Source organism: Microcaecilia unicolor, chromosome 11 (genome assembly GCF_901765095.1).
Source record: "Microcaecilia unicolor chromosome 11, aMicUni1.1, whole genome shotgun sequence".
In the NCBI taxonomy this organism is placed as follows: domain Eukaryota; kingdom Metazoa; phylum Chordata; class Amphibia; order Gymnophiona; family Siphonopidae; genus Microcaecilia; species Microcaecilia unicolor.
In genome coordinates, this window is record NC_044041.1 from 139,136,978 (window position 1) to 139,164,461 (window position 27,484).

Genomic DNA, 27,484 nt, shown 5'->3' on the forward strand with positions numbered 1-27,484 from the left:
TTCTCCATACCTCCTTTCTAGCACTCTCCTCCACTCTCATCCTGCACCCGTACACCCAGCACTCTCCCCCTCCTGTAACACATAGATACAACAGCTACCTCCCCATCCCACTCTCATGACATAAACCCAATGCTTTCTCATTCCCCCAAAGCACACAGACATCACCTCTTGCTCCCTCCCATGTTATACAGCCAACACTGTCTTTCCGCCACCAGCACACACGACCCCAAGTATCCCTCACCCCTGCAGCAACACAGACACCCAGCTCTCAAACCATCCCCCTCCCCTGCAGCATCACAGCCACCAAACTCTCACCCCCACCCAAGCAGGCAGCTCCATTTGTCCACAGAAACCTAGCACCCAAGAGAATGACACAGGGACAGAGCCCATGAAGACAGGGACAAACTTTGGCCCCATGTCACTTTCTACTTTGAAATCTGTTAATGAACTGGACTGTTATTTATGTTTGATTGATAAAAACAATATTTTTATATTTTGGAAAAACAAGCAAACTTGCTGGCCACAGCTAGCAAAATTTAAATAGGGGATCCTGTGCATCTTCTAAGAAGATATCTTCTATTGCTTGAAGGGCTGTGGAAGACAGGAGAGCTAGACTGAATCCTGAGATTGTTGGTAACTTCTTATTCATCCACAGATTTAAAAAAAAAAAAAAACCCATATGCTTCATCGAGCATATTTCACCCCTCTAGGGCAGTGATGGTGAACCTTTCAGAGACCGAGTGCCCAAACAGCAACCCAAAATCTAATTATTTATTGCAAAGTGCCATTCCCCCCCCCCCCCCTCTGAGTTCCAGGGCCCTCCCCCCTCCCTCCCAATTTTAAAAGTCATCGCTTGACTTACCTCGTCGGGGACGGGTTACGGCAGCAACAGCAGCGCTAAAATGCGTGCAGGCTCGGCCCTTCTCTCTCTCTGAGCTTTGGTCCCACCCTTGCGGAAACAGGAAATGAGGGCGGGACCAGAGCTCAGAGAGAGAGAAGGGCCGAGCCTGCACGCATTTTAGCGCTGCTGCCAGCCGCCGTAATCTGTCCCCAACGAGGTAAATCAAGAGATGACTTTTAAAATTCGGATGGAAGGGGGCCTGGAACTCGAAGGAAGGGAGGGAGGGAGAGGGGGGACCTGGGAGGCGACTCTGGCTGAGGCAACGGCGCGCATGCCATAGGTTCGCCCTCACTGCTCTAGGGTATAAAGAACAGGATGTATTTTGTACCCCTGGACAATTTAACAAGGTGGATTAGGATTCCTTGGGGTAGTAAAAATCAGCTATTGTTGGGATTGGAAGTTGGGGGTGGGAGGGTTATTACAGCTGGTAGGTAGTTGTTTTCTATTTGTAATTTATACACAACAGTTGCACAGCACATTGTTCTTTTTATACTTTAATAAAAACATTTAAATATAAAATCATAATTGTTCAAGGCTTCTGCCGATGTGAACAGAGCCCACCCGATGGGGTGAGGACAGAGACAGGGCAGGGCCAAATTTTGTCCCCATTCCATTAGGCCCTCATGGAGCAAAGCAGAAGGACAGGAAAGCAGCTGTATGGCAGGATGCTGAGCTAGAATTATAGGTTTGAACCACTATGGCTATTCTTAGGCTCTCCGCCAGGCAATTCTAATTTTGCATTCAGCACCGGGCATCAGAAAAAGAGGCTGCTGACCAACATGAAGCTGCTCTTCTCTTTCTGCTTGTTTCTATGGCATGTCAGGAGAGGGGGATAAGACGCATGCCTGTGTGTACCTGCCCGCATAGGTTGAAAGTTTTATGGTGCAAGGCAGAGCAAAAAGAACAAGCCGCTGCTATTAGTATTCCACGCGGGCAGCTGGGGTTTGATGAACCCTGGCCTAAAATAAGTTTGAGACAATAAGCAGAGGTATGCTTACCTTTGATACTTGCTTTCTGCATGTGCCTTTCCTACTCCAAGTCTCCTGTCCTATTATATGGTTATTGGTACAATGCCTTGTTATTTTTGTAAGGAAAGGCAGTATCGTAAATGAAATAAACCATATTGGTGATGTCACATGCAGCTGCTGGTAGGAAGGGGGCGACAACTCATTGGTCTGGACTAGTCTTAGCAGAGACAACAACTTCTTTCCCACAAAAGGACACAGAGGGCTAAAGATTAATTCTCTAAAGTGGCTGAAGCTAATTAAGTAAAAACAGTTAACATTTGGTCTACACTTTTAAATAAGGTAGATTATGGACAACCACCAGAAGCAGAGAAGGCCTGTCACTTAGAGCCCCTCTAAGCCAATCTGATGCAAGGCCTTACATTGTTTTATGAGATAAAACTGAAAACTACCAGGACTATCACCAACCAACGTTCTGCAGCACATCTTTGCCATATTTAATTCTAAAATATACACAAGGAGCAAAACAGAAGGCTAATTGGGCTAAGAGCTAGACCTCTTCTAATACCCGCCCTCTTACAGCACTTGCTTTCATAAGGTCACTGTCCAGCCCCAGACAGACCAAATGGTAGAGGTGTTGTGCATGAAATGTACTTATCTATTAATATTATCATTGCATAGAGAAGGAAGACATTACTCAAGCATTTAAAAATGGTATACCTACATTTTGTCTATTTTAGTTCTACAGAACCTCCCATCATGTAGCCTCAAGAGGTACATAATTGTTTGCTTATTATTAGACATGTGCTTCACAAAAACACAATCATTGCTGCATAGTGGAAGTGTGTCAAAAGGCTTCTGACCTGTAAGGGACACTGACCACTGGTACATCTCTGTATAAATCAAGAACAGACCAGTAACCTATACACATGATGGTATTGTCACTCTTATGTATATGACAAGAAATACAGATTAAAAATATTATAACCAGATGCTGCTATATTCACCACAGAAGCAGGCAGAGATCAAAATTAAAGCATTACATACACACATAAAACTTAAGGAGCTAAACACACCAAATCCTGCAGTAATGCATACTAAATTATTATAACTATCTTACAGTTCAAATGTTGTTACAGATTTCATCCAATAAAACATTTCTAGCAACAAAATAAAATTGCCAACCTCCTCTCTTCCCCCCCCCCCCCCCTACTCATGAAATCCCTTAAGCGTAACTGGAGCTTGGAACCAGATATAATCCTGAAAAGTAGAGGCAGCTGCTTCATGTAGAGCAGGGGCCAGGGTCATGTCACAGCAAGACAGATTGATAGCCAGCCTCCGACTACAGCTAGGCTCCTTGTAGGCAAGCTTGGGGCGGAACCAGTCAATACCACAGTCTCTATGACCCTGCACCAGCAGCATGGCCCCCATGATGGCAGGAGATTGGAGGTCACTAAAGACATCTGCTAAGAAGAGAGTGCGGAAGATTTTCTGCATACAGAATGATGTTTTCAGACTCTGCTCACCATTCCCCACCTTAATGCCCTCCATATTAACTTCATAAAGCTCCCTGGGGCACACAGTGTTGCCACCCAGAAGCAGCAAGACTCGTGGGACCAGGGTCAGTGAGAAGAGGGTTTCCAGGTGACCAAACAGCTGCTCCAACTCAGCCAGAATTCGCTGACACTTCTTGCTCTCTGCCAGATTTGTGCACCACCTCTTCTGAAACAGCTCATCAGCCTGCTGGAAGAGTGAACAAAGGCAGCAGCTTAGTAATGGGGGAATACTTATCTCTTCGACAAAATATATCATAAAGAACAACACGCGTAACTCTACATTCTTTAAGATATCCACGAATGTTCTTTAATGTCTCTTGTTTTCATACTATCATGTACCTAACGTCTATGGCTTTAACACTATCACGCATCTCACCACCATGTACCCAAAACTTCTGCTAAACCAAATGTATAACTCTTTTCTATTTCCAGCACTATGTATTTCACCATCATTTACCTAAAAATTGCTGTAAAACCAAATGTACATTCTTTTCTATTTCCAGTATCCACAATGAATTGTAAGCCACATTGAGCCTGCAAAAAGGTGGGATAATGTGGGATACAAATGTAATAAATAAATAAATAAATTTTCCATCTTAGGGGAGGATAAGCCAAACAAATCAGCTTTCTCTAACATGCAGAGATTGGGGGGGGGGGGGGGGGGGGGGGGGGAGACACACACCCTGTTCAGGCTAAAGCATCATAGAAGGGATCAATCTTACAAAAGACCAAGAACTGTGGCAATCCAGAGCTGGCTGGTTCAAATCCCAGTGCTGATCCTTGTGATATATTTTATTATTATTTTTTATTTTATATTTTATTTATTTATTTATAGCATTTGTATCCCACATTTTCCCACCAATTTGCAGGCTCAATGTGGCTTACATTATGCCGTCGCCATTTCCGGGTACAGAATTACAAATGATTTTACATTAAGGTGCATACATGGTAAAGTATAGTACAGTATGGTATTGCATAGAGGTTCCTGAGTGATAGAGTAAATTATGTTTAATCATTTTTATTGCAAAGGAATATGACATTACAATAACGCAATTATCACAAACTTGTTTTTTATCAACATCCTCCCCCAACCAACGGATAGAGTAAATTATAGCGTAAGTTAGATAGTCAACTATAGCAAGTTCATTTCTGACATGAAAATAAAGTGGTAGTGCGTATTGCGTGATTTTCATTAGTAGTCATTAGGTTATCAGTCAGGTGTAGGGTATGGTTTGTCTAGTTCATGTCTAGTTTGTCTGTGGTTAGAATGGAGCGTTGTGGTATGCCTTCTTGAATAGGTCAGTTTTCGGAAGATTGTTAGGTCGTGCATTGTTTTTATGGCCAGAGTGCAATTTTGAATGCAAGTCGTTCTGTTAGTGGGAGCCAGTGTAGTTTTTCTGTTAGGGGTTTGGCACTTTCGTATCTCGTTTTTCCAAATACGAGTCTGGCTGCTGTATTTTGGGCAGTTTTTTTTTTTTTGTTACATTTGTACCCCGCGCTTTCCCACTCATGGCAGGCTCAATGTGGCTTACATGGGGCAATGGAGGGTTAAGTGACTTGCCCAGAGTCACAAGGAGCTGCCTGTGCCTGAAGTGGGAATTGAACTCAGTTCCTCAGGACCAATGTCCACCACCCTAACCACTAGGCCACTCCTCCCTTTGAAGTTTGAAGTTTTTTAATGATTTGTTCTTTGCATCCTGCATAAATGGCGTTGCAGTAATGTACTAGGCTTTGGAATATTCCCCTTGGGAAGAAAGGTTTGATTCTTTTTAGTTTCCACATTGAGTAGAACATTTTCTTTGCTGTATTTTTCGCATGGCTTTTGATTGTAAGATTACGGTCAATTGTGACTCCAAGAATTTTCAGACTGTCCAAGACATGAAGGGTGTAATCTGATGTGTTTATGGTGGTGGATTTCTTCGTGTTATATTGTGAGGAAAGAATAAGATACTGTGTCTTTTCTGCGTTTAGCTTTAGTTGGAATGCGTCCGCCCATGAGTTCATCTTGGGCAAATCACTTAACCCTCCATTGCCTCAGGTACAAACTTAGATTGTGAGCCCTCCTGGGACACAGAAACATCCAGAGCACCTGAATGTACCTCACCTTGAGCTACTACTGAAAAAAAAAAGGTGTGAGCAAAATCTAAATAAACTAGGAAAAGAGGCCCGTTTGCAACAGTAAGGAAACAGGTACTAGCAAGGTTACAGGATCCCCTCCTCATCACCCCTCCTCCCTCTCCCATCTGAGGACCCCCACCCCCCTCTCATCTCAGGACCCCCTTCCTCCCATTTCCACCACTCAGCGCCTCCCTCCCTCTATGTGGCCTCTGAGTGCAAGGAGGACGTGTGCGGGTGCCCCAGCCCTTCGTAGGTGGCAGCTGCTGTTTAAAAAGTTTTACCTCCTGCTCGGCTGGCAACACTGAAGTCCAGCAAGTACAGACGCCGCTTCAGATAGACTGTGGTTTTGCTTGTTTCAGCTGTTCCTCTGGTCCCACCCTCATTTCCTGTTTGCGGAAGGGCAGGACCACAGGAACTGCAGAAACAGAAGCGAAACCACAGCCTGTCTGAAGTGGTGTCTGTACTTGCTGGACTTCAGTGTTGCCAGCCGAGCAGGAGGTAAAACCTTTTAAACAGCAGCTGCCACGTATGAAAGGCTGGGGCACCCGCACACATCCTCCTTGCACTCGGAGGCCACAGAGACAGAGGGAGGTGCTGGGTGGCGGAAATAGGAGGAGAGGGGGGCGCAGAACTTGAACGGCAGTGGGGCTGTCGCGGCCTGTGGAACTCTGACGACGGGAGTGGAAGGAGGGAGGGAGGTTGGGGATCATGGAACACGGGGGGGGGGGGGGGGGGAGTTTGGTTATTCACCTCCGGTGGCTGCTGCTGGGTTCCCTTCCCTCTCACTTCCCATTGGTCCGCCCTGTGACATCATCCCCAGGGTGGCCCAATAGGAACTCTGTTATCTAATCATTCAAAAAAAAAAAAAATATCCTGAATCTATATCATTGGTGTATTGTGGCTTGCAAAGAGTTTCTAGTAATGGTAGATCACGTTATTACAATTTTTATATGAAACAACTTGTTGCAAACCAGGACTCGAAGTAATAGAAGAATGGTTTGGTAGAAAGGTGTCTGGTTTCCTTAAATCTAGTTAAACAGACTGTCCTCATTGCAAATTGCAGTTCTCGTCTTTGGGGCAGTTATTTTTCATTAATCCAAATGAGGTAGATGCAGTAGAGCACTGAAACTTTTCAACTTTGTACCTTAACCTCTTTTTTTTTTTCCTCTCACTAAACTAGGCTACCGATTCCCAGCACAGCAAATGCGACACAGCCCATTCAATTAGAAACCAAGTCAGATAGGTATGAACTCTAATACCCTGATGCTGGAGGAGCACAGCCGCCACACTCCCAGCACCTTGTAAGACGTGTGGGGCACCGTAACCAAGCCAAAAGGGCAAGGCCTAAAATTGAAACTGGTGCCCCAACACACAGAATTGTACATATCTCTTGTGATGATCTGCAATGGGGAAGTGGAGGTAGGACTCACGAGGGCCATGAAGTCAAGAACACCCCCCAGCTGCACCGAGGCAAAGACCAAATAAAGCATTTCCAAGTGGAAGTGCTGGACTTTCAGACAAGCATCCACCCCCTTGAGGTCCAGGATGGGGTGAAAAGAACCACCCTTCTTCAGGACCACAAAATAGATGGAGTATCTGTCCAGGCTGCGCTTTGACGGCTGAACAGGTTCTAATACTTCTAGATCGCAGCGATACTAAAAAGAGACTTGTACATGTTTTTCCCAGGCAGCCAATCTCACCAACTAAAATACACAACTCTTCCAATATTCTGTAAACTGAAGACAGTTTTATTCCAATAAAATATGTGAAATGATCACATTGAATCAGTTTTTTTTTTTTTGGGGGGGGGGGGGGGAAGAGGGCGTATTGATACTCTTTAATTATGTAATCCACATGGAACTGAATAGGTTGTTGTGGAATAGAAGCTCTTGATGTATGTAATGTAGTAATTTGCTGACATGTCTGGAGTTCTGTAACAAAATGGCCTCAAAATAACAACTGATAATTAATAACTAAATATTTACATTAAAAAAATGTATTCTGTAGTTTATTCTACTTTAATATTAGTGTAAGCACAGAATGTTCAGCCAACATTTTGTGCTTACATTGCCAGAGCCAACAAACTCTACCAATGTCTCCCAAATAAGCAATCAGATCTCTATTACTGTAGTCAGTCATTATGGTGTGATCCTCACGCATGTCCTCTTCTTTCCTGGCTGAACCCCAAGTTCAAGCTGGTGACCCAGGACTTCTGTACTGTATTGTTCCTGCGATAGCTTGCAGGCAAGTTTGGTTGTAGTGGGATGGACAAACCCAATAATGATGGTATTGTTGCTTCAAGGCAAGTTTTGAGTACCTATGTCAATTGATTCCAAATCTCAATTGCTTATCTGGTTGTCCTCTATCCCTTCTTGTTTGGCAGATGAAATTATCTTCCACATAGTCAAAAATACATTCCTGATTATGATATATAGGTTCACCTGTTAGTCTTTCAAAAATGCTGATGACATCATAAGGTAGGACAACGGCACGTGCTAGAAGATGCTTTGGGTTACCTGCTTATGCTAATATGTTATAATAAACTAGAGAATACATTTTTAAAATATAGTCAAGTTATAAATTATTAGTTTTAATATTGCTACCTGACATTTTGTACATGTCTATTTGTCCAAGCCATTTTGCCTCCTTTTTATATGTCTATGCCATTTCTTCTGTGCCAATTTCTGCCATGATGACATTTGTCATGACTTTTTGTCCATGCCATTTTAGCAGGACACTTGTCTTGCAGCCTTGACAGTGGGTCCTGGATTGGTCTGGCAGAAATTACTACTACTACTATTTAGCATTTCTATAGCGCTACAAGGCATACGCAGCGCTGCACAAACATAGAAGAAAGACAGTCCCTGCTCAAAGAGCTTACAATCAAAAGAAAGGAAATTAGTTGTGTCTATATTTCACATTCCTCCTCATCCTGCCAGACCAGAAAAGACATGCAGGGCATACCATACCAAAACCTAGTTAACACGGATGGAAGAAGGCCAGGCTGCCCTAAGAACTCATTCTCCAAAGACGACAACCTGAAAATCCAACTAGCAGTATTTAGAAAAGGAATCTAAGGAAGATAATGCTGCTGTCCCACATATATTTTACTGAAGGAAAAAACCATGATAGTTTATTCGCTTATATAAGCTGGCCAAAGCGGTTTACAAAATTAAATAGTAAGAAAGAAAAGGAACACCATTATAAAACAGGAAAGCAAACATACATTCAATGGGTAAGAGATGGGGTAGAGATAGGTGCTATTAGTTTCTGCGAGGACAGAACATGACTATTACAGGGAGACACCTTTCTCAGGTACTCGAGACAGTGTGTCCAAAGGCTAATTGGAAAAAATAGGTCTTTAAAAGTTGTGTAAATATTGGAAAAGAAGGTTCAGCTATAATGAAGACTTGTACATCATTCCAAGGTATTGGGCCATAAAGAAAAACAAGCAGAGCAATGTGTTGAATCATAATGGGCCATTCAAGCTGAAGGTAAGAGGAGTTGCCATTATATATTTAGACCCCATTATCTAACGACAACCTTTATGCAATGTCCTGAGCCTTTCATCAAAACCGACTGCAAACCTATTATTCATTTGTTCCTACTGTACTGTCCTCCCTATTTAGATACAACAGCTTGGGGCATTCTTTGCAGCTCCTCCTGACTTTGAGCAGTCACTTAACCCTCCATCGCCACAGGTACAAAAACCTTGGATTGTGAGACAGCTAGAGACAGGGAAAATACCTGCACATAATAAATGTAAACTGCTTTGTTTTTCTCAAAATGTTTTTCTCGATGTGGAAACTCACGCGTAAAATCATTCTTCCCGAAGGAAATATTTCGTAACCTGGTACAGTCCATGGTACTAAGCCACGCAGATTACTGTAATGGAATCTATGCGGGATGCAAGGATCAAATCATAAAGAAACTTCAGACCGCCCAAAACATAGCAGCCAGGCTTATATTTGGAAAAACATGTTTTGACAGCGTCAAACCACTTATAGAAAAATTGCACTGGCTACCAACCAAAGAATGTATCACTTTCAAAATCTGCACAACTGTTCATAAAATTATTTACGGCAAGGCACTGGGATACATGACAGTCCTCATCGACCTGCCAACCAGAAACACCACAAAATCTGCACGATCATACCTAAACCTCCACTACCCAAGCAGCAAAGACTCAAATACAAATCCACCTATGCAGCCAGCTTTTCCTACCTAAGCGCACAACTATGGAACGCATTGCCAAAAGCAGTAAAAACTACACTCGACCACCTAAATTTTCAGAAAGCACTAAAGACAGACCTGTTCAGAAGAGCATACCCCACCAACCCAGCATAAAAATACCTGGTCACCTGTGATACAATGCAACCAAAGACCATAACAGACATTACGTGACTCTTCTTCCCCCTTTCCCTCTCTAAGTTCCCCCCAACTGTACCTACCATACATGTACCTCATTCTACCACAATATCACTTTGTATTCATTCATACCATGTATTTGTTCAGACCATAATTGGCTAATGCCGTTAACGGTTATATATAAGCTGCAGTGAGCCTGCAAAAGGTGGGAAAATGTGGGATACAAATGTAACAAATAATAATAATTACAGATAGATGGTATCTGTAATTATCAGCATAGATACACCAGGTATCAGCACAGACACACCAGGAGCCGACGATTTGGCGAAATACTTCAAGGAGAAAATCATACAACTGCGACTCAAAATACCTGTCAGTCCAACTGAATACACTACACTCCTGGAGTGCCTAGACCTGGACCCTGGAGTCTACCCAGCAGACAGGATCTGGACTGAATTTACAATACTACCAGAAGATCTTATCTCACAAACACTTAAAAGATTCACCAAATCTCACTGCAAACTAGATATATGCCCAAACAACCTCATGAAGTCGGCCCCTAAACAATTTATAACAGACCTAACAAACCACGTGAACTTCATGCTACAAAATGGACTCTTCCCTAGGGAAAAGGGTAACATTTTACTCACCCCCATACCCAAGGATGCAAAGAAAAATGCTAATGAACTATCGAATTACAGACCAGTAGCATCCATTCCCTTGATCACCAAAATAACAGAAGGAATGGTGACCAAACAACTCACAGAGTATCTAAACAAATTCTCAATACTACACGATTCCCAGTAAGGATTCCACTCTAATCACAGTACAGAAACCGTACTAGTTACGCTCATGAACAGATTCAAACAACTGATAGCAAACGGCAACAACATACTACTGCTACAATTCGACATGTCAAGCGCATTTGACATGGTTGACCATGGAATTTTACTACACATCCTCGAATACTTTGGAATCGGAGGCAACCTTCTCAACTGGTTTAGGGGGTTCCTAACTACACGCTCATATCAAGTGACATCAAATTTGACTACATCAGCTACATGGACACCTGAATGCGGAGTCCCACAGGGATCCCCCCTCTCACCGACCATATTCAACCTAATGATGACACCATTGGCCAAACTACTACCGAATCAGAATCTAAACCCTTACATATACGCTGATGATGTAACGATCTTTATCCCATTCAAACAAGAACTAAGGGAAATCTCTAATGAAATCAACCAAATTCCTGGGAAGATGCATTCCAGCTGAAACTAAATGCAGAAAAAACCCAATGCCTAATACTCACCTCGCAATACAATAAGAATAAATTTACCACCATCAACACACCCAAACTAAGTCTACCAGTTTCGGATACCCTAAAATTTCTTGGAGTTACCACTGACCGACACCTAACGCTTGAGAATCATGCGAACAACATAACTAAAAAGATGTTCCATTCAATGTGGAAACTAAAAAAAAGTTAGACCATTTTTTCCAAGGAACATCTTCCGCAACCTGGTACAATCATTGGTACTCAGCCACTTGGACTACTGTAATTCACTCTACGCCGGCTGTAAAGAGCAAATACTCAAAAAACTCCAGACAGCTCAAAACACGGCAGCCAGAATAATATTCAGCAAATCAAAATACGAAAGTGCAAAACCCCTATGAGAAAAACTACACTGGCTCCCACTCAAAGAACGCATCACGTTTAAACTCTGTACTTTAGTCCATAAAATCATCCATGGTGACGCCCCAGCCTACATGTCAGACCTAATATAACTTCCACCCAGGAACGCAAAAAAAATCTTCTCGCACTTTCCTCAACCTTCATCCACCAAATTGCAAAGGCCTGAAATACAAATGAATGCACGCATCTACCTTTTCCTATATGAGCACGCAGCTCTGGAACGCGTTGCCACGCAACTTGAGAACTGTCTATGAACTGACAAATTTCCGCAAACTATTGAAAACCTCTCTCTTCGACAAGATATACAACAAAGATCAACACATGTAACTGTATAATCTTTGACTTATCCAGAAATGTTTTATACTATCTTTTGCTTTAATACTAGAGTTGAGGAGTGGCCTAGTGGTTAGGGTGGTGGACTTTGGTTCTGGGGAACTGAGGAACTGAGTTTGATTCCCACTTCAGGCATAGGCAGCTCCTTGTGACTCTGGGCAAGTCACTTAACCCTCCATTGCCCCATGTAAGCCGCATTGAACCTGCCATGAGTGGGACAGCGCGGGGTACAAATGTAACAAAAATAAATAAATTTAACCCAAAACTCTGTTAATAATAAATGTATGTTCCCTTCTATTTCCCATATCCACGATGAATTGTAAGCCACATTGTGCCCGCAAAAAAGTTGAGATAATGTGGGATACAAATGCAATAAATAAATATATCAAATCCATGACCCTTTACTATTTTTTTGTTAAAGCAAATTGGTAACAATTGGAGAACAAAGTGATGATAACTAAATCTATTTAAAAATTAGTACCTTTGCTCACAGAATGTTAAAGTAGACACTTGGTGGAAATCTGCATATATAATTTAAATAAACGAAGCCTCAAACATCAGAAGGAAAGTCTTGGACTTTTTAACAAACCTCAATAGGGATTCAATTATAGGCTTTCATCTGGTTGAAAAAAAAAAAAAAAAAACAAATGGTGGAAAACTCCTACCCAGTTATAACTAAAACATTTTCTAAGGGATGAAAACCCCCCCAACACAGACACACAATAAAGATCAACAAACGTGTCACTTTTAATCAATAGTTTCATAAAGAAAAGCCTGAATGGGACAAAAATGCAAAAACAACAAAAAACCCAACCACTTAGCTTTCCCTTTAAACAACAAGCCTAAGTGGAGTGGAGGAGTGGCATAGTGGTTAGAGCACCAGTCTTGCAATCCAGAGGTGGCCAGTTCAAATCCCACGGCTGCTCCTTGTGATCTTGGGCAAGTCACTTAACCCTCCATTGCCTCAGGTACAAAATTAGATTGTGAGCCCTCCTGGGACAGAGAAATATCTAGCGTACCTGAATGTAACTCACCTTGAGCTACTACTGAAAAAGATGTGAGCAAAATCTAAAATAAATAAATAAGTTCAATGCTGGAGAAACTCTTCAAAAATGTCCTGTATCTTTAAGCCTTGAACTTTTCCATGTCTACTACCAACAAGCTAGGAAGTTTCCTGCAGCAAGCAAAGCCTACTTGGGTCTAGATCTCAGAAGGCCTTCTTACTTAGTGTCCAATGTTCCCATCAATCTGTTCCCATATGGCTTATTACTGGAACATTGGACACTAAAGGGTTAATAAATCTTACAGCAAGCACCTTGGCCAATATTATCACCTCCACATTCAATACAGAGATTGAGCAGTATGACTGCCATTCTATTCTATCCTTTCCTAATTTTGGAATAACTACTATCAAGGTTTCCATCATTGTATCTGGCAAACATCCCTCTTTTGGGCTGAACTCAGAATTGCCATCAAGGGGCTAGCTCCTGGGCAAACTTGTTAAAAGAACTCCCCAGTAAACCTGTTTAATCTGGGGCCTTTCCCAGTTGGCAGTGCCCTCTTGATGGCCTTAACCTCAGGAGATCTCTATGCCATTTCTAACTTGGAGTACTGCATTTGTTAAGAGTGGTAACTCTTAAGATATGCTTTCACCTCCTGCCGAGTTACACTCGAATCTTACTGGTACAGTCATAAAAATATTTTATAAAAATCGCTCTCTTCTCAGGGTCAAGCTTGTCCAGACAAGTACCCTTTTTGTTTTTAATCTGTAAATCTGACTAATAGGAAAATATTTAAGTGGTGCACCAAAAGTCTACCTATTTTATGTTTTTCATAATGTAATATTTTGAAATGAAAAATGTGAAAGTCAAACTCATTGCTAAATAAAATATCCAACTGGAGCTTAACTGCCTGAAGCACCCATAAGTCTTTCACAGATCCCATTAATTTATGTCAAGCCCCAAATTTAGTTTCTACACTATTTTTATTAAGAAAAATGTTGTACAATACAATAAAGTTGCTTTGTCTGTAAAGTTGTCATGAATATAAATTGTATAAAATTAATATTTTTCCTCCCACCTTTTTCATTTATCTTTCAACTTTCTCTTTTCTCCTCTTTACCCCCCCCCCCCCCCAAGCCTTAAAACACTCCTGCTAACGCTATACTTTTGGCATTCTATTTCCTTAGCCACTCTTATCCAACAACAAAAGGCCTGGACTTGTTGGCACTGTTCCCTCTAAGCTGCATGGCTGCACACTTTTTTTTTTTTTTTTTTTTAATAAGAGCCACACAGCAGTTGTGGACCATCGCACACCAAAATACAGTTGTACTTTTGTTAAGTTATGCTATGATGCATAGGGAAGCGGCTCTCCTTGGACTGTGGTAGCTCTTAACAAATGCTGGAAATGGGATCCTGGGAGACGACTGTATACCACACCTGCCAAGCCACATAGCGACTGCAGTTCCCAGAAATCAACAGAGTCAGTTAATATGTGCAAAGAAAGACTTTTTAGCAGCTAACTTCATGTGACCTTGCTCCAAAGGGGCGTGCCAAAGGGCACGTCCTTTTGTGCAAAACTTTGGGTAGTGGCGGGAATGGCTCCTCAGAGTAAGGCAGCTCCACTGTCCTTCATTTACCCTGAACAAACTGCAAGCGTGACTTTTGACCATGCTGCATCAAGTGAACTTTGTTCCTTGGCTCTGCTGCTTATTGATTTGTGCACTGTTGCTCTGCCCTTACATTGCTGCGCTGGAGGTTCCATGTTGGATCCCTACTATAATCTGCCATAGGATTAATCGCTCAGTCCCTGCACACACAACCTTGTTCCAGTCAAGCTTCTCTTATGCTCATGCGAGGCAAGAATCCTTCTTCTCCAGACACCATAGTCACTTTACCTTCAGTTAGTTGGGTCTCCACTTCCTACCTCAGTATTCCAATTGGGTATGTAAATGTTAGGTCAGTGGTCAATAAAACTGATGATATTGGTTGGTGGAGAAACAATTTGGGTTGTTGCTAGTCCCTGAAACATGGTTTTGTTCAACAGAGGATCCTTTATTCAATGCTTTATGTCCCCCATCAAACTAGAGCTAAACGAAGAGTGGAATCAACATCATTTATAAGGCCTTCTTCAAAATAGAACTATTGTCCCAAATGAACTCTTCTGATCTCCAGATTGCCTGTAAATCAAGTGATCCTGTGTTGTTGGAGACCATAGGCCTTGTTCTCTTCTATCGAACTCCAGGAAGCGGGTTTGCCTCGGAAAACTGAATTCCTCTCAAATATTTGTGTTAAGTTTGCTACTGTGAGCAGTGGAGCCATGCTCTACTAGGTCCAGTCTAAGATCAGGAAACCTGGGAGCAGCCGTGGCCTGAATGACCAACCATCTGCTAGAGGTAGAGAAACAAACTGGACCTTTCCACTGAGCACCAGCAGGTTATACCAGTGAGTTCACAAGAAGAAATCAGTTTTCTCTACCTCCATCAGCTGGTAGGAGAGGATAACTGTAGGGGTATTTCCCTGATCTCACCTTACTGGTCTTAGTCTGTACCGTCCTAATACATCAAGATGGAGTCTGTACATCAGTGTGTCAGCAAATTCAACTTTCTGCTTGTGGAAAATCACTGGCAGTCATGTAACATCCAAGGACATGCTGTGGGCAACCAACCCTCCCTCTATCTCCCTGAGAAGCTGAAAAGGGAGTGAGACATGACTCCAAAGGTAAAATTATGTATAATCATACCTGATAATTTTCTTTCCATTAATCATAGCTGATCAATCCATAGACTGGTGGGTTGTGTCCATCTACCAGCAGGTGGAGATAGAGAGCAAACTTTTGCCTCCCTATATGTGGTCATGTGCTGCCGGAAACTCCTCAGTATGTCGATATCAAAGCTCCATCCGCAGGACTCAGCACTTAGAGAATTACACCCAGAAAGGGACACTCTGCCCAGCTCACCACCGCCGAAACGGGGGAGGGGAATCCGTCCAGCTCATCCCCGCGGAGCGGGGGAGGGACACCACACCCGCCGATGCGGGGGGATCTGGCTTATCCTGCAACCGCAACCGCGGGAGGAGCTGACTGACCCTAACACCGCCGAAGCGGGAGGGGTACAAAGCTGCCCTACAGCCGCACGAAGCGGGAGGGAGTGCCGGCAGAATTTAAGTCTCAATCCAGCCCCGTAAAACGGAGGGGAGAGGAATGCAGCAGCTCACTGTAACACAAACTCGTCTCAACTCTTGAAGAATCCAAGTGAAAAAACTTGAACACGAAGTCCTCCTGAAGTAACTGAAGACTAAACTTGAACCTAAAATTCAACCAGAATATAAACAGTACAGATATCTGGGAGGGGCTATGGATTGATCAGCTATGATTAATGGAAAGAAAATTATCAGGTATGATACATAATTTTACCTTCCATATCATCAAGCTGATCAATCCATAGACTGGTGGGATGTACCGAAGCAGTACTCACCCAGGGCGGGACATTGAAATCCCTGACCTCAACACTGAAGCTCCAAACCGGGCCTCCGCCCGTGCCGCCACAGTCAAGCGGTAATGCTTGGAGAATGTATGGGCCGATGCCCAAGTTGCCGCCTTGCATATCTCTTCCAAGGAGACGGACCCGGCCTCTGCCATCGAGGCCGCCTGAGCTCTAGTGGAGTGAGCCTTCAGCTGGATAGGCGGCACCTTCCCTGCGGCCACATAAGCCACTGCAATGGCTTCCTTGACCCATCTTGCCACTGTAGGCTTAGCAGCCTGCAGACCCTTACGAGGACCTGCAAACAGGACAAACAGATGATCCGATTTCCGGAAATCATTGGTCACTTCCAAGTATCTGATGATGACTCGTCTCACATCCAGATATTTAAGAGCAGAGTATTCCTCTGGGTAGTCCTCCCTACGAAAGGAAGGGAGACAGAGCTGCTGATTCACATGGAAGCGAGAAACAATCTTAGGCAGGAAGGAAGGCACTGTGCGAATAGTCACTCCTGCCTCAGTGAACTGCAGAAAAAGCTCTCGACATGAGAGCGCCTGGAGCTCGGAAACTCTTCTGGCTGAAGTGATAGCCACCAAAAAGACTGCTTTCAACGTCAGGTCTTTCAGAGATGCCCTCGACAAGGGTTCAAAAGGCGGCTTCTGTAATGCTCTTAGCACCAGATTGAGATTCCACGCAGGCACCACTGAGTGCAGAGGAGGGCGCAGGTGATTAACTCCCTTGAGAAAACGCACCACATCTGGCTGCGAAGCCAGGGAAGCACCCTTCAGGCGGCCCCTGAAGCAAGCCAGGGCCGCTACCTGGACTTTAAGGGAACTGAGCGACAGGCCTTTCTCCAGACCTTCTTGCAGGAACGCCAACACTGAAGAAATTGGAGCAGTGAAGGGAGAAAGTGAGCCTGCTTCACACCACGCTGCAAAGATACGCCAAACTCTGGCGTAAGCAGTAGAAGTAGAGCGCTTCCTCGCTCTCAGCATAGTGGCGATGACCATGTCTGAGAAGCCCTTCTTTCTCAGACGCTGCCGCTCAATAGCCAGGCCGTAAGACCAAAGGGGGAGGGATCCTCCATCACCACGGGACCCTGATGTAACAGGCCCTGCTCCACTGGCAACCGCAGAGGATCGTCGACTGAGAGCCTGATCAAGTCCGCATACCAGGGACGTCTGGGCCAATCCGGACCCACCAGGATTATCCGGCCTGGATGCTTTGCCACCCGGTCTAGCACCCTGCCCAGCATGGGCCAGGGCGGGAACACAGAGAAGCTCTTTTGTCGGCCACTGTTGGAGAAGAGCATCTACTCCCAGGGATCGAGGGTCCCGTCCTCTGCTGAAAAAGCGCGGCACTTGGCAATTGGCCGATGACGCCATTAGATCTAGGCTCGGCTGGCCCCAGCGCTTCGTGATGTCCAAGAACGCCTGAGCAGATAGCTGCCACTCTCCGGGCTCCAAGGTATGGCGACTGAGAAAGTCCGCCTCGACATTCATGACTCCGGCAATGTGGGCCGCTGACAGCTGTTCCAGGTTCGCTTCCGCCCACTGGCATAGATTCATAGCCTCCTTGGCTAGAGGAGCGCTCTTGGTACCTCCCTGGCGGTTGACATAGGCCACAGCCGTGGCATTGTCCGACAGGACCCGTACTGGCTTCAACGCCAGTACCGGGATGAACTCCAAAAGCGCCAACCGAATGGCTCCGAGTTCCAGGAGGTTGATAGACCACTTTGCCTCTGCAGGAGACCAGAGCCCCTGCGCTGTCCTTCCCAAGCAGTGAGCTCCCCAGCCCGACAAAGAGGCGTCCGTCGTGACAACAATCCACTCCGGGGTCACCAGAGGCATTCCCGCAGACAACTTGTCTGTCTGCATCCACCAGCTCAGTGCCTTGCGCACTGCTGAGTCTAAGGGAAGGCGCACAGCATAATCCTCCGACATCGGAGTCCAGCGCTGCAGCAGAGAGTGTTGTAGTGGTCTCATATGAGCCCTGGCCCAGGGCACTACTTCCATCGTGGCCGTCATAGAGCCCAACAGCTGCACATAGTCCCAAGCCCGAAGAGGAGAGGCTACTAGGAACTGGTCCACCTGAGCCTGAAGTTTGACAATCCGATTGTCTGGCAGGAACACTCTGCCCACTTGGGTGTCGAATCGAACTCCCAGATACTCCAGGGACTGAGTCGGGCGCAGCTGGCTCTTCTCCCAGTTGATGATCCATCCCAGGGAGCTCAAAAGAGCAACTACCCGGTCCACAGCTTTGCCGCACTCTGCATAAGAGGGGGCTCGGATCAACCAGTCGTCCAGATAAGGATGGACTTGTACTCCTTCCTTTCGCAGGAAGGCCGCTATGACCACCATTACTTTGGAAAAGGTCCGCGGAGCAGTAGCCAACCCGAAAGGGATGGCTCTGAACTGGAAGTGTCGTCCCAGGACTGCAAAACGCAGAAAGCGTTGATGAGGAGGCCAGATGGGAATATGCAGGTACGCTTGCTTGATGTCCAAGGAAGCCAAGAACTCTCCTGCCTTCACTGCCGCTATAACAGAGTGGAGAGTCTCCATGCGAAAGTGCCGCACTTTCAAGGCCCGATTGACCCCTTTGAGGTCGAGGATAGGCCGGACAGAACCTCCTTTCTTTGGTACCACAAAGTAAATGGAGTAACGTCCCTTGCCAATCTGAATTTCTGGCACCGGAACGACCGCACCCAGGCGGATCAGGTTGTCCAAGGTCTGCTGCACTGCCACAGCTTTGACCGGAGACTTGCAGGGAGAGAGTACAAACCAGTCTCTTAAGGGTCGGCAGAACTCTAGCTTGTAGCCGTCTCTGATGACTTCCAGCACCCAAGCGTCTGAAGTTATTGCGGTCCACTCGCCCAGAAACGAGGACAGCCGTCCTCCAATCTGCACTGGGGTGTGGACCAAGGCCCCGTCATTGGGTACGAGACCCTGGGGGAGGACCGGAGGGAGCACCTCCGGGATGGCGGTCTCTGCGAAAGGAATGCTGCTTGGGGGAGAAATTCCTCTTGAAGGAAGAGGGAGCAGAGGAGCCCGACCTGCCCGGGCGGTACCGACGGGCTTCCTGAAACCGTCCTCTGGAGGTACCGGGGCGAGTACTAGCCCGAGCCCTGACCTCTGGTAACTTCTTGCCCTTAGACGTGCCGAGATCGGTCACGATTTTGTCCAGCTCGACCCCAAAGAGCAGCTTGCCTTTAAAAGGCAATTTAGCTAGGCGGGATTTAGAGGCGTGGTCAGCAGACCAATGCTTTAGCCAAAGCCACCGCCGCGCAGAGATTGTCTGAGCCATGCCTTTAGCTGAGGCCCTCAAGACATCATACAGCAAGTCTGCCAAATAGGCTAAGCCCGATTCCAGGGCCGGCCAATCAGCCCTCAAGGAATGATCCGAGGGGGAAGCCCGCTGCACCATAGTCAGGCACGCCCTGGCCACATAGGAGCCGCAAACTGAGGCCTGCAAACTTAAAGCAGCCGCCTCAAAGGACGACCTTAAGGCCGCCTCCAATCTTCTGTCTTGGGCGTCCTTTAGGGCCGTGCCACCTTCCACCAGCAACGCCGTTTTCTTAGTCACCGCAGTGATTAAAGAATCCACGGTAGGCCACAGATAGGCCTCACGTTCACTTTCAGGCAAAGGATAGAGGCGGGACATAGCCCTAGCCACTTTAAGGCTCGCTTCCGGGACATCCCATTGAGCCGAAATTAAGGTGTGCATGGCATCATGCACGTGGAAGGTTCTAGGCGGGCGCTTCGTCCCCAGCATAATGGCAGAGCCAATAGGGGCTGAGGGAGAGACGTCCTCCGGAGAGGAAATCTTCAAAATGCCCATGGCCTGCACTAACAGGTTGGGCAAATCCTCTGAGCTAAAAAGCCGCGCTGCAGAGGGGTCATCCGCTCCAACCGAGCGGGAATCCGTCTCCTCCAAGGAATCCGCAAAGGACCGTTGGGAGAACTCAGATACGCTGCCCTCATCTACATCAGAGGAGACAAAGTCCTCCAAGGCCTGGGAATCAACCCGAGGGCGTTTACCTACGGGGACCTCAACCTCTTTACCAGACGAGGGAGCAGGGGTAGCGTTTTGCATAAGGAAGGCCTGATGCAGCAGCAAAACAAACTCAGGGGAGAAACCCCCCAGACTGTGCACTTCCGCAGCCTGGGCTACAGCCCTAGACGCACCCTCAACCGGCGCTCTCAAGAGCGGGGGAGAGACATGCTGCGCATCCAAGATGGCGTCCGGCGCGACACTCCGCGAAGGAGCCGCGCGGGAAGAACGGCGCTTAACTTTAGCCGCTTTTGTGCCGTCGCCCAAATTAAGGGCGTTCATAGCATTAATGTCTCCTACCTCAAGGGCGGCCCAAGAAGAAGCCGTCCAAGCCGCGTGGCCGGCCAAGATGGCGGAGGCGAGCAGCGGGGGATGGGCGTTTATGGCGGGAAAAACCGCCACGCCGGAGGAAGGACCGGGACACTCATCGGTCACAAAACTGTCACCCAACAAGGGCGAATCAGACTTTAAAACCCCCGCATCCCCTCTAGAAGCGCCCAAGCGATCTGGGGAGCGACTCTTTGCGCCCTCGCCCTCCGACGCCATATGCCACGTGGAGAGCAATCGGGGAACCCCCTGCCCGCTATAAAAAGGTAAAAATTACCTGCTTTCCGCTCCGAGCTGTAACGACCTGGTGTCCCAGTGAGTAGCTGCAATAAACGTTTAAATAAACGTCGAAATAAACGCCTTTAAGGACGTTCAAAATTTTTTTTTTTTTTTTTTTAACGGAGCCAGCGGGAGGGGAGAGAAAAGGAGGGACCTGGCGCCACCAGGTTTGCACTTGCTCAAGAAGAGCCCTCAACCCCAGGCACTCAACAAAACCTAAAAATTAGGCTTGGAGGCCTAGCCAGAGCTGCTGCTGTGTGTGACCACCACCTGCTGAGATAGAGAACATACTGGGGAGTTTCCGGCAGCACATGACCACATATAGGGAGGCAAAAGTTTGCTCTCTATCTCCACCTGCTGGTAGATGGACACAACCCACCAGTCTATGGATTGATCAGCTTGATATGGAAAAGCCTGTTCCAAGACTGAAATGCATACCAAAAAGTAACAGTTTCAAGGTCACGAACAACGGCCGTTTCTTGCTCATGGAATGAGCTGGACAAGATCAGGATTGGTTCCTTCTGGTCACCTGAGAAAAAGGGACTAAGAAAGCGGGAATAAGAAGAGGTTAGTTAGTCGGGATCCATCGAAGAAGTTGGAGCTGGCAAGAAGACGAGAGAGACCTGATGAGGTCCACAACCTTGTGAACTGCCTATCTGGAGAAAGTACCGATTGGTTCAGCTGTACCTGCCTGGAGTGAGTGTGACCCTGCTTGCTGCGGAGACCCTGCACTATTTCTGAGACCAGACTCGCTGGGGAAGACAGCTCGAGTCTGAGAAAGAATCTACTCTTATCTCATCCTAACTGCCGGGGAGACAGCTTGGTGAGACCCAGAGATTTATTTCCTATAGTCTGGGATTAGTGATTGGTGGTTGTCTCAGCTAAGATAGGTTACCTCATGACTCGTGGTGGGAAGATTGCTGCTAATAACCATATTTACCTCAGAACCAATTTCAGTATTACAAATCAGGTTGTGTAATTTACCTAGCAACCCAGTAAGAACAGAGTGTATAGTTAGTGACAATATATTTTGTAGTTCTCTTATCAGCAAGTTCTATTTTTGTATTTGGCTAAGCCTTGCTACAGCGTTTTCTATTTTGTAAATCTTCTATATCTATAATAAAGCTAATATATATATATATATATATATATATATATATATATATATATATATCAGCTGGCTTTAGTCGTTTCTCTCTCGGAAGTATTGGCTTGGTGCCAATCCAGGTTCTATTCATCCCTAGACAGAGATCAGAGTATTTTGCTTGCAAATAATTCTGTAATTGGAACCTGGGCATAAATGAGACTGGTGGGAGGTGTTTTCCTATAAGTTTCATTTATGACTACCTACATAACACCCATTCGTTCAGAACAGTAGAGCCCCAGATAACAAGGAAACAGTTTTTGAATCCAGAGACTACACTATACTTCCACAGCTCCTGTACCAATACCGGCAGCATTAACCCTAGCTGGGACAATATAAACAAGAAGCCATCTGCATAAAATGTTATTTTGAACATGAGATCCCACTCTTTTCTCCCATTGCCATATTTGGGCATCCAGTAGTTCCAACGAGAGAGCATAAAGTGTGACTAGGGGCATTGCTGCCAATTAGAACACCTGAGTATAGCCCCTGTTGACCCAGATGCATGCCATTGGTTATGTATACATTCTGATTTGCTGCCATACACTGGGGTGGAAAAAGTTTATATCCCAAAAGTCTTTCATCCTGAACTCTTTAAGATGGATCTCTGGCAGAATAGGATATCTGCCTGCACTCAGTTTCCTTCAACAACCACATACGTTTAGTACCAAATTTTAATCTCGTCACATTCTATGACATTATGGGAACCTGGCTATGACTAGTAAAAAAAAGGCACGTTTCTGACACAAATGAAACGAGCGCTAGCAAGGTTTTCCTCAGCTCCCCTGCAGCCACCCATGTCCAGCGACCCTCCTCTCCCCCTGCAGCCACCCATGTCCAGCGACCCTCCTCTCCCCCTGCCCTCCCTCCAGCCACTCATGTCCAGCGACCCTCCTCTGGACATGGATCAGCTGTGAGGCATGTTTCCCCCCCCCCCCCCCCCCCCAGGTTCTGAAGTTGACATCATAAAGGTTACGGTGATGTCAGCCTGATCTACGGAGCCTAGCAGATCAACTCGGAATGAGCCACGGTCTCGGGCAAATCAGAACACTGGAAGTGAGAATTATTATATAGGATATCAAATACCCTGCCCCTCCTCCCCTCCACACCTGACTCTCCCCCTTCTCCCTCCTTCCAAACACCAATATAGCCACTTATCATGGTCATCATCCCTCCACCCCTGACAGTCCCCCTCCCCATAACATACAGGCACCTACTCCAGAGGCCACCGCTATACACTCCCCTGTATTGTTCTCCCCCCCTCCCCATGCAGCATAATGTGTTTATCGACTTTTTGAAGAAATTCACTCAAGGTGGTCTATAGCAACAAGTGAAATATAAGCAATGTACAAGCACAGCAGAAAAAATATTCAAACAGTACAAAGTATGGCACAGTAAACTACTTACAATGTAAACAATAAGGAAATATGTAACATATAGATAGGTAAGAGTAAGAAAATAAGGGGACTAATTTAAGAAGTTGCACAGGAGGTCAGAAAGGTGCTTGAATATTAGCTAGCGCTAGAGTGTCAGTGACTCAATGTAATCCCATTGTCCCCCTTATGCAACTCACATCCTTTATGTGACCCTTTATGCACATTAGTCCCACCAGTCATTGAGGCAAATCATTCACGAGGCTGCTCACTTCCCATATCCTTTGGCATAACCACTCATCCTCCATTACCCTGATCTGCCTTTGTGACTTCTTGCAGGATTGCTGTCCCAACACCTTGTGCTGCCACTTCACTTTCACCACGTCCTGGCACTTGCCTCCATTGGACTCTGCAGCACTCTGCACATTACTGGGTCCTTCCAATCCTTCAATTTTCGTATCTTTCAAGGAACTCCAAACTTCCTCAAACAAAAAATAAATAAAAATAAAAAAAAAATCAAAAATTAGACATTCCTGTATACCTTCATTATTGTATAAGGAAGTCCAAAGGAAAAGATACATCCGTATCTTACTCCTTCCTGCTGCAACTGTGTTGTCACTTCATGGAATCCCCTCCTCCTCTGCAAAGTTATTACTGCCAAGTAGGAGAGACCAACCATATCATGTTCCTCCATCTTAAAATGTTGCACTTTGTGTAGAAAATAAAATTTTATCTTTTACTTCATTAGCTGTGAATGCATATGTCGTCGTCTCTGGGCTTGTTGTTCCGCAACCTCCCAAGTGCCCTATTTCTGCCATTCTCTCCCCTCATCCTGCTGCCATGAGCACCACACACACACACATTTTGTGCAGTTTTAACAGTCCTTGAAGGACTCCTTGAGGGTCAGTTTTGTGGATACCTCCAAGCTGCAGATTATTCTGCTGCAATCTGTTCTCCAATTTGTCTACTTTGTCTTGCATCTGATGTTCCACAGCCTCCATCTTGTTCAGCTGCATTGCACTCCCCCTAATTCCTCCTCTTTCACTTCCATGTCCTCCAGTCTCTTTCCCAACTTGCAAATCTCTTCCTTTAATTCACAGACCATTGCAATGAAATCTGTGCACAGTGCTTCTATCTCCCCTTTTAAATTGCCAAACCAGCACAAAAAAAGTCCCTGTGATGCATAGGTCTCATTTTCCTTGTCAAGCCCACGTGGATGCTTGGTCTTCCCACTGCCTGTCTAACCTGCCTCCTTGGTACTTTCATCCGCTGTACACTCACTACTCATGGGCCAACTCACAGATCCACTGGCCTTTGATGGATCACCACCATCTATCTGATTGGAGTCTTGGCTACACTGTGCATGCTGAGGAACTTGATATGAATGTAATTTGGTGCCCCTGGAGAAATTCTAATTCAATTGCATCAGTTCTGAGATTGGAGCTCTTTCTGTTCGCACCAATAAAGGTGCATGATGTCACTTCCTCCTCAGGTGGCCTTTGTTTTGTCATTTCTTATTTGAACCTATTTAAAATGTCCTTTGGTGGTCTAAACTACACAGAATTATAGATAGGCAGTATATAAGTGACAAACAAGTCTCTCGTCACGGAATGAAGGAAAACGTTTCATACTGGATTACAGATGTCACTATAGTTTTCAACTTTAACAGATCATATTCATCTTCCTCAGTCCCATGGGAGTACCCCTCTCTACAAAACTCTACTTAATAGGTTCTTCAGCAACCCATAAATAATCTGAGTTTCATAACTTTGCTAATTCTGTCAATATTGTATCCACCCCACCTCACACATACATCCATGACAGCAATAAATGGGCCTTCTCCAAACCTTTCTTCAGTGAATACTGAACAGAAGTATTTCATGAGCCCCACTGGGGAACTACAGTACCAAAGAAAAGGAACCAATGTTCAGTGCATACCAAAACTAGGGGCAGCAGAATGCTTTTTTTTGTTTGGGGATGCCCAAGCTCTGCCCTCAACCGTTCCATATCATTCTAGTCCCCTCCTATGGCATCCAAAATCTCTCCTTCCCTCTGTCTCTCTCAACCTCCCCCCAATGGTGTCAAGTATTTCTCTCCTTTCCCTACTCCCCTTCCCCCCACCTCTCTCCTTCCCTCCCTCTCAACCCCTTATGTGGATTCTATCATCTCTCTCCTTCCCTTCTACTCCCCGTCTGTGGTGTCCAACATTCCACCTAATCCATGGTGTCCAGCATCTTTCCTTCCCTCAACACCCCATAGTCTCCAGAATCTCTCTACTCCCCTCCTCTCCAACAGCTCTCTCCTTCCTTCCCCCTTTAGCATCTGTTTCCTTCACTTCTCCACCTGCCTCTGTCCAAACTGTACCCCACCATGGTCTCCAGCATCTCTCCCCCCCACCTGTGATGTCCAGCATATCTCTCCTTCCCTCCCTCTAAACCCTCCATGGTCTTCAGGATCTCTCCCCTCCTCTTCAGAATCTGAGGGGTGGTGTCCATTATTGCACCATCCCTCAAAGTCTCCAGCATATCTCTCCTTCCCTCACCACTCTGTTCTCCCCCCTCTGCTTATGGTGTCCAACATTCAACACCCTCCCCCCTCCACCTTCAGCATGTCTCTTCTTCCCCGTTGTGTTTGCGAGGTATTCTCTTACCACGCTCCCCTGGGATGGCAACTCTATAAGCTACGTTGGAGACACTGCTCAAGGCCTGTTTTGAAGGGGATGAAGCCAGCTGGCCAGTCTCGAGTATGCACAGATGCAAGGTAAGAGAAGGCCTCATGGAGAGACAGGAAGGGTAGCAAGATTGTAGAGATGCCATGGCACCTGTGGATCACCCTGTTCTGGGGCCTATTCAGCAATACACACAACAGCACAGTAGCCATGCCTTAAACTACAATGAGGCTCACCTGTTGCTGGCATGGTCTCTGATAAAAGTAAACAAGTTGGTCATAAGGTAAAGGCAGCTGCTGCCTCTGGTATAACACATGCTTCAGAAGTTCACAGGTGAAGCGACAGCAGCTCTCCTGAGTCACCAAGCCAGAGAAAGCTACAGACACCGAGCAGCAGCCTTCACTTTGCTGCACACCAGATAATTTTCTGCAGGCCAGTACCACTGGCGGATGGTCACTGCTTCCAGTCAGCTCAAGGGTCTGGAGACACACATCTTTTTGTCTGTCTGCTGCATCCATTTTCAAGATGGTCAGCTCTGCAACCTCCACATCCTATGGCTGCATCAAAAGCAGAAAGACAGTTATGTATACAATAGAAAAAAATTTTTCTACCAAATAATGGACAGTAGTTTGGACATTTACATTCAGGAAAGATGTTATATTTGCAGTCTCATACAAGAACTGGGGAAGGGGGGAGACCCAATAAGGTGTACAGATTGTATGTTTAAGGTAAAATTATGTATCATACCTGATAATTTTCTTTCCATTAATCGTAGCTGATCAATCCATAGACTGGTGGGTTGTGTCCATCTACCAGCAGGTGGAGATAGAGAGCAATCCTTTTGCCTCCCTATATGTGGTCATGTGCTGCCGGAAACTCCTCAGTATGTCGATATCAAAGCTCCATCCGCAGGACTCAGCACTTAGAGAATTACACCCACAAAGGGACACTCTGCCCAGCTCACCTCGGCCGAAACGGGGGAGGGGAATTAACCCAGCTCATCCCCACACAAGTGGGGGAGGGGAATCCGTCCAGCTCATCCCCGCAGAGCGGGGGAGGGACACCACACCCGCCGATGCGGGGGGGGGGGGGGGATCTGGCTTATCCTGCAACCGCAACCGCGGGAGGAGCTGACTGACCCTAACACCGCCGAAGCGGGAGGGAGCGCTGGCAGAATTTAGGTCTCAATCCAGCCCCGAAAAACGGAGGGGAGAGGAATGCAGCAG

The 27,484-nt window shown here is 45.8% G+C and overlaps 1 protein-coding gene across 7 annotated transcripts in view; it reads right to left on the reverse strand.

The window, feature by feature from the left end:
- Positions 1–1,389: 1,389 nt before the first annotated feature.
- MAD2L1BP (MAD2L1 binding protein) overlaps positions 1,390–27,484 on the reverse strand; it is a 36,965-nt gene continuing 10,870 nt past the window's right edge. For 4 of the 7 annotated variants that reach the window (XM_030220028.1, XM_030220031.1, XM_030220030.1 and 1 more), the window contains 2 exons: positions 26,495–26,815; positions 1,390–3,609 (listed from right to left, as the gene is read on the reverse strand). In XM_030220028.1, coding sequence (XP_030075888.1) covers positions 3,076–3,609; positions 26,495–26,776 — 816 coding nt within the window. In that variant the 5' untranslated portion in view covers positions 26,777–26,815 and the 3' untranslated portion in view covers positions 1,390–3,075. Of the gene's footprint in view, positions 3,610–23,901; positions 24,069–26,494; positions 26,816–27,484 lie in introns of those variants that run through there. The other 3 variants (XM_030220034.1, XM_030220033.1, XM_030220032.1) reach the window with 3 other exon arrangements.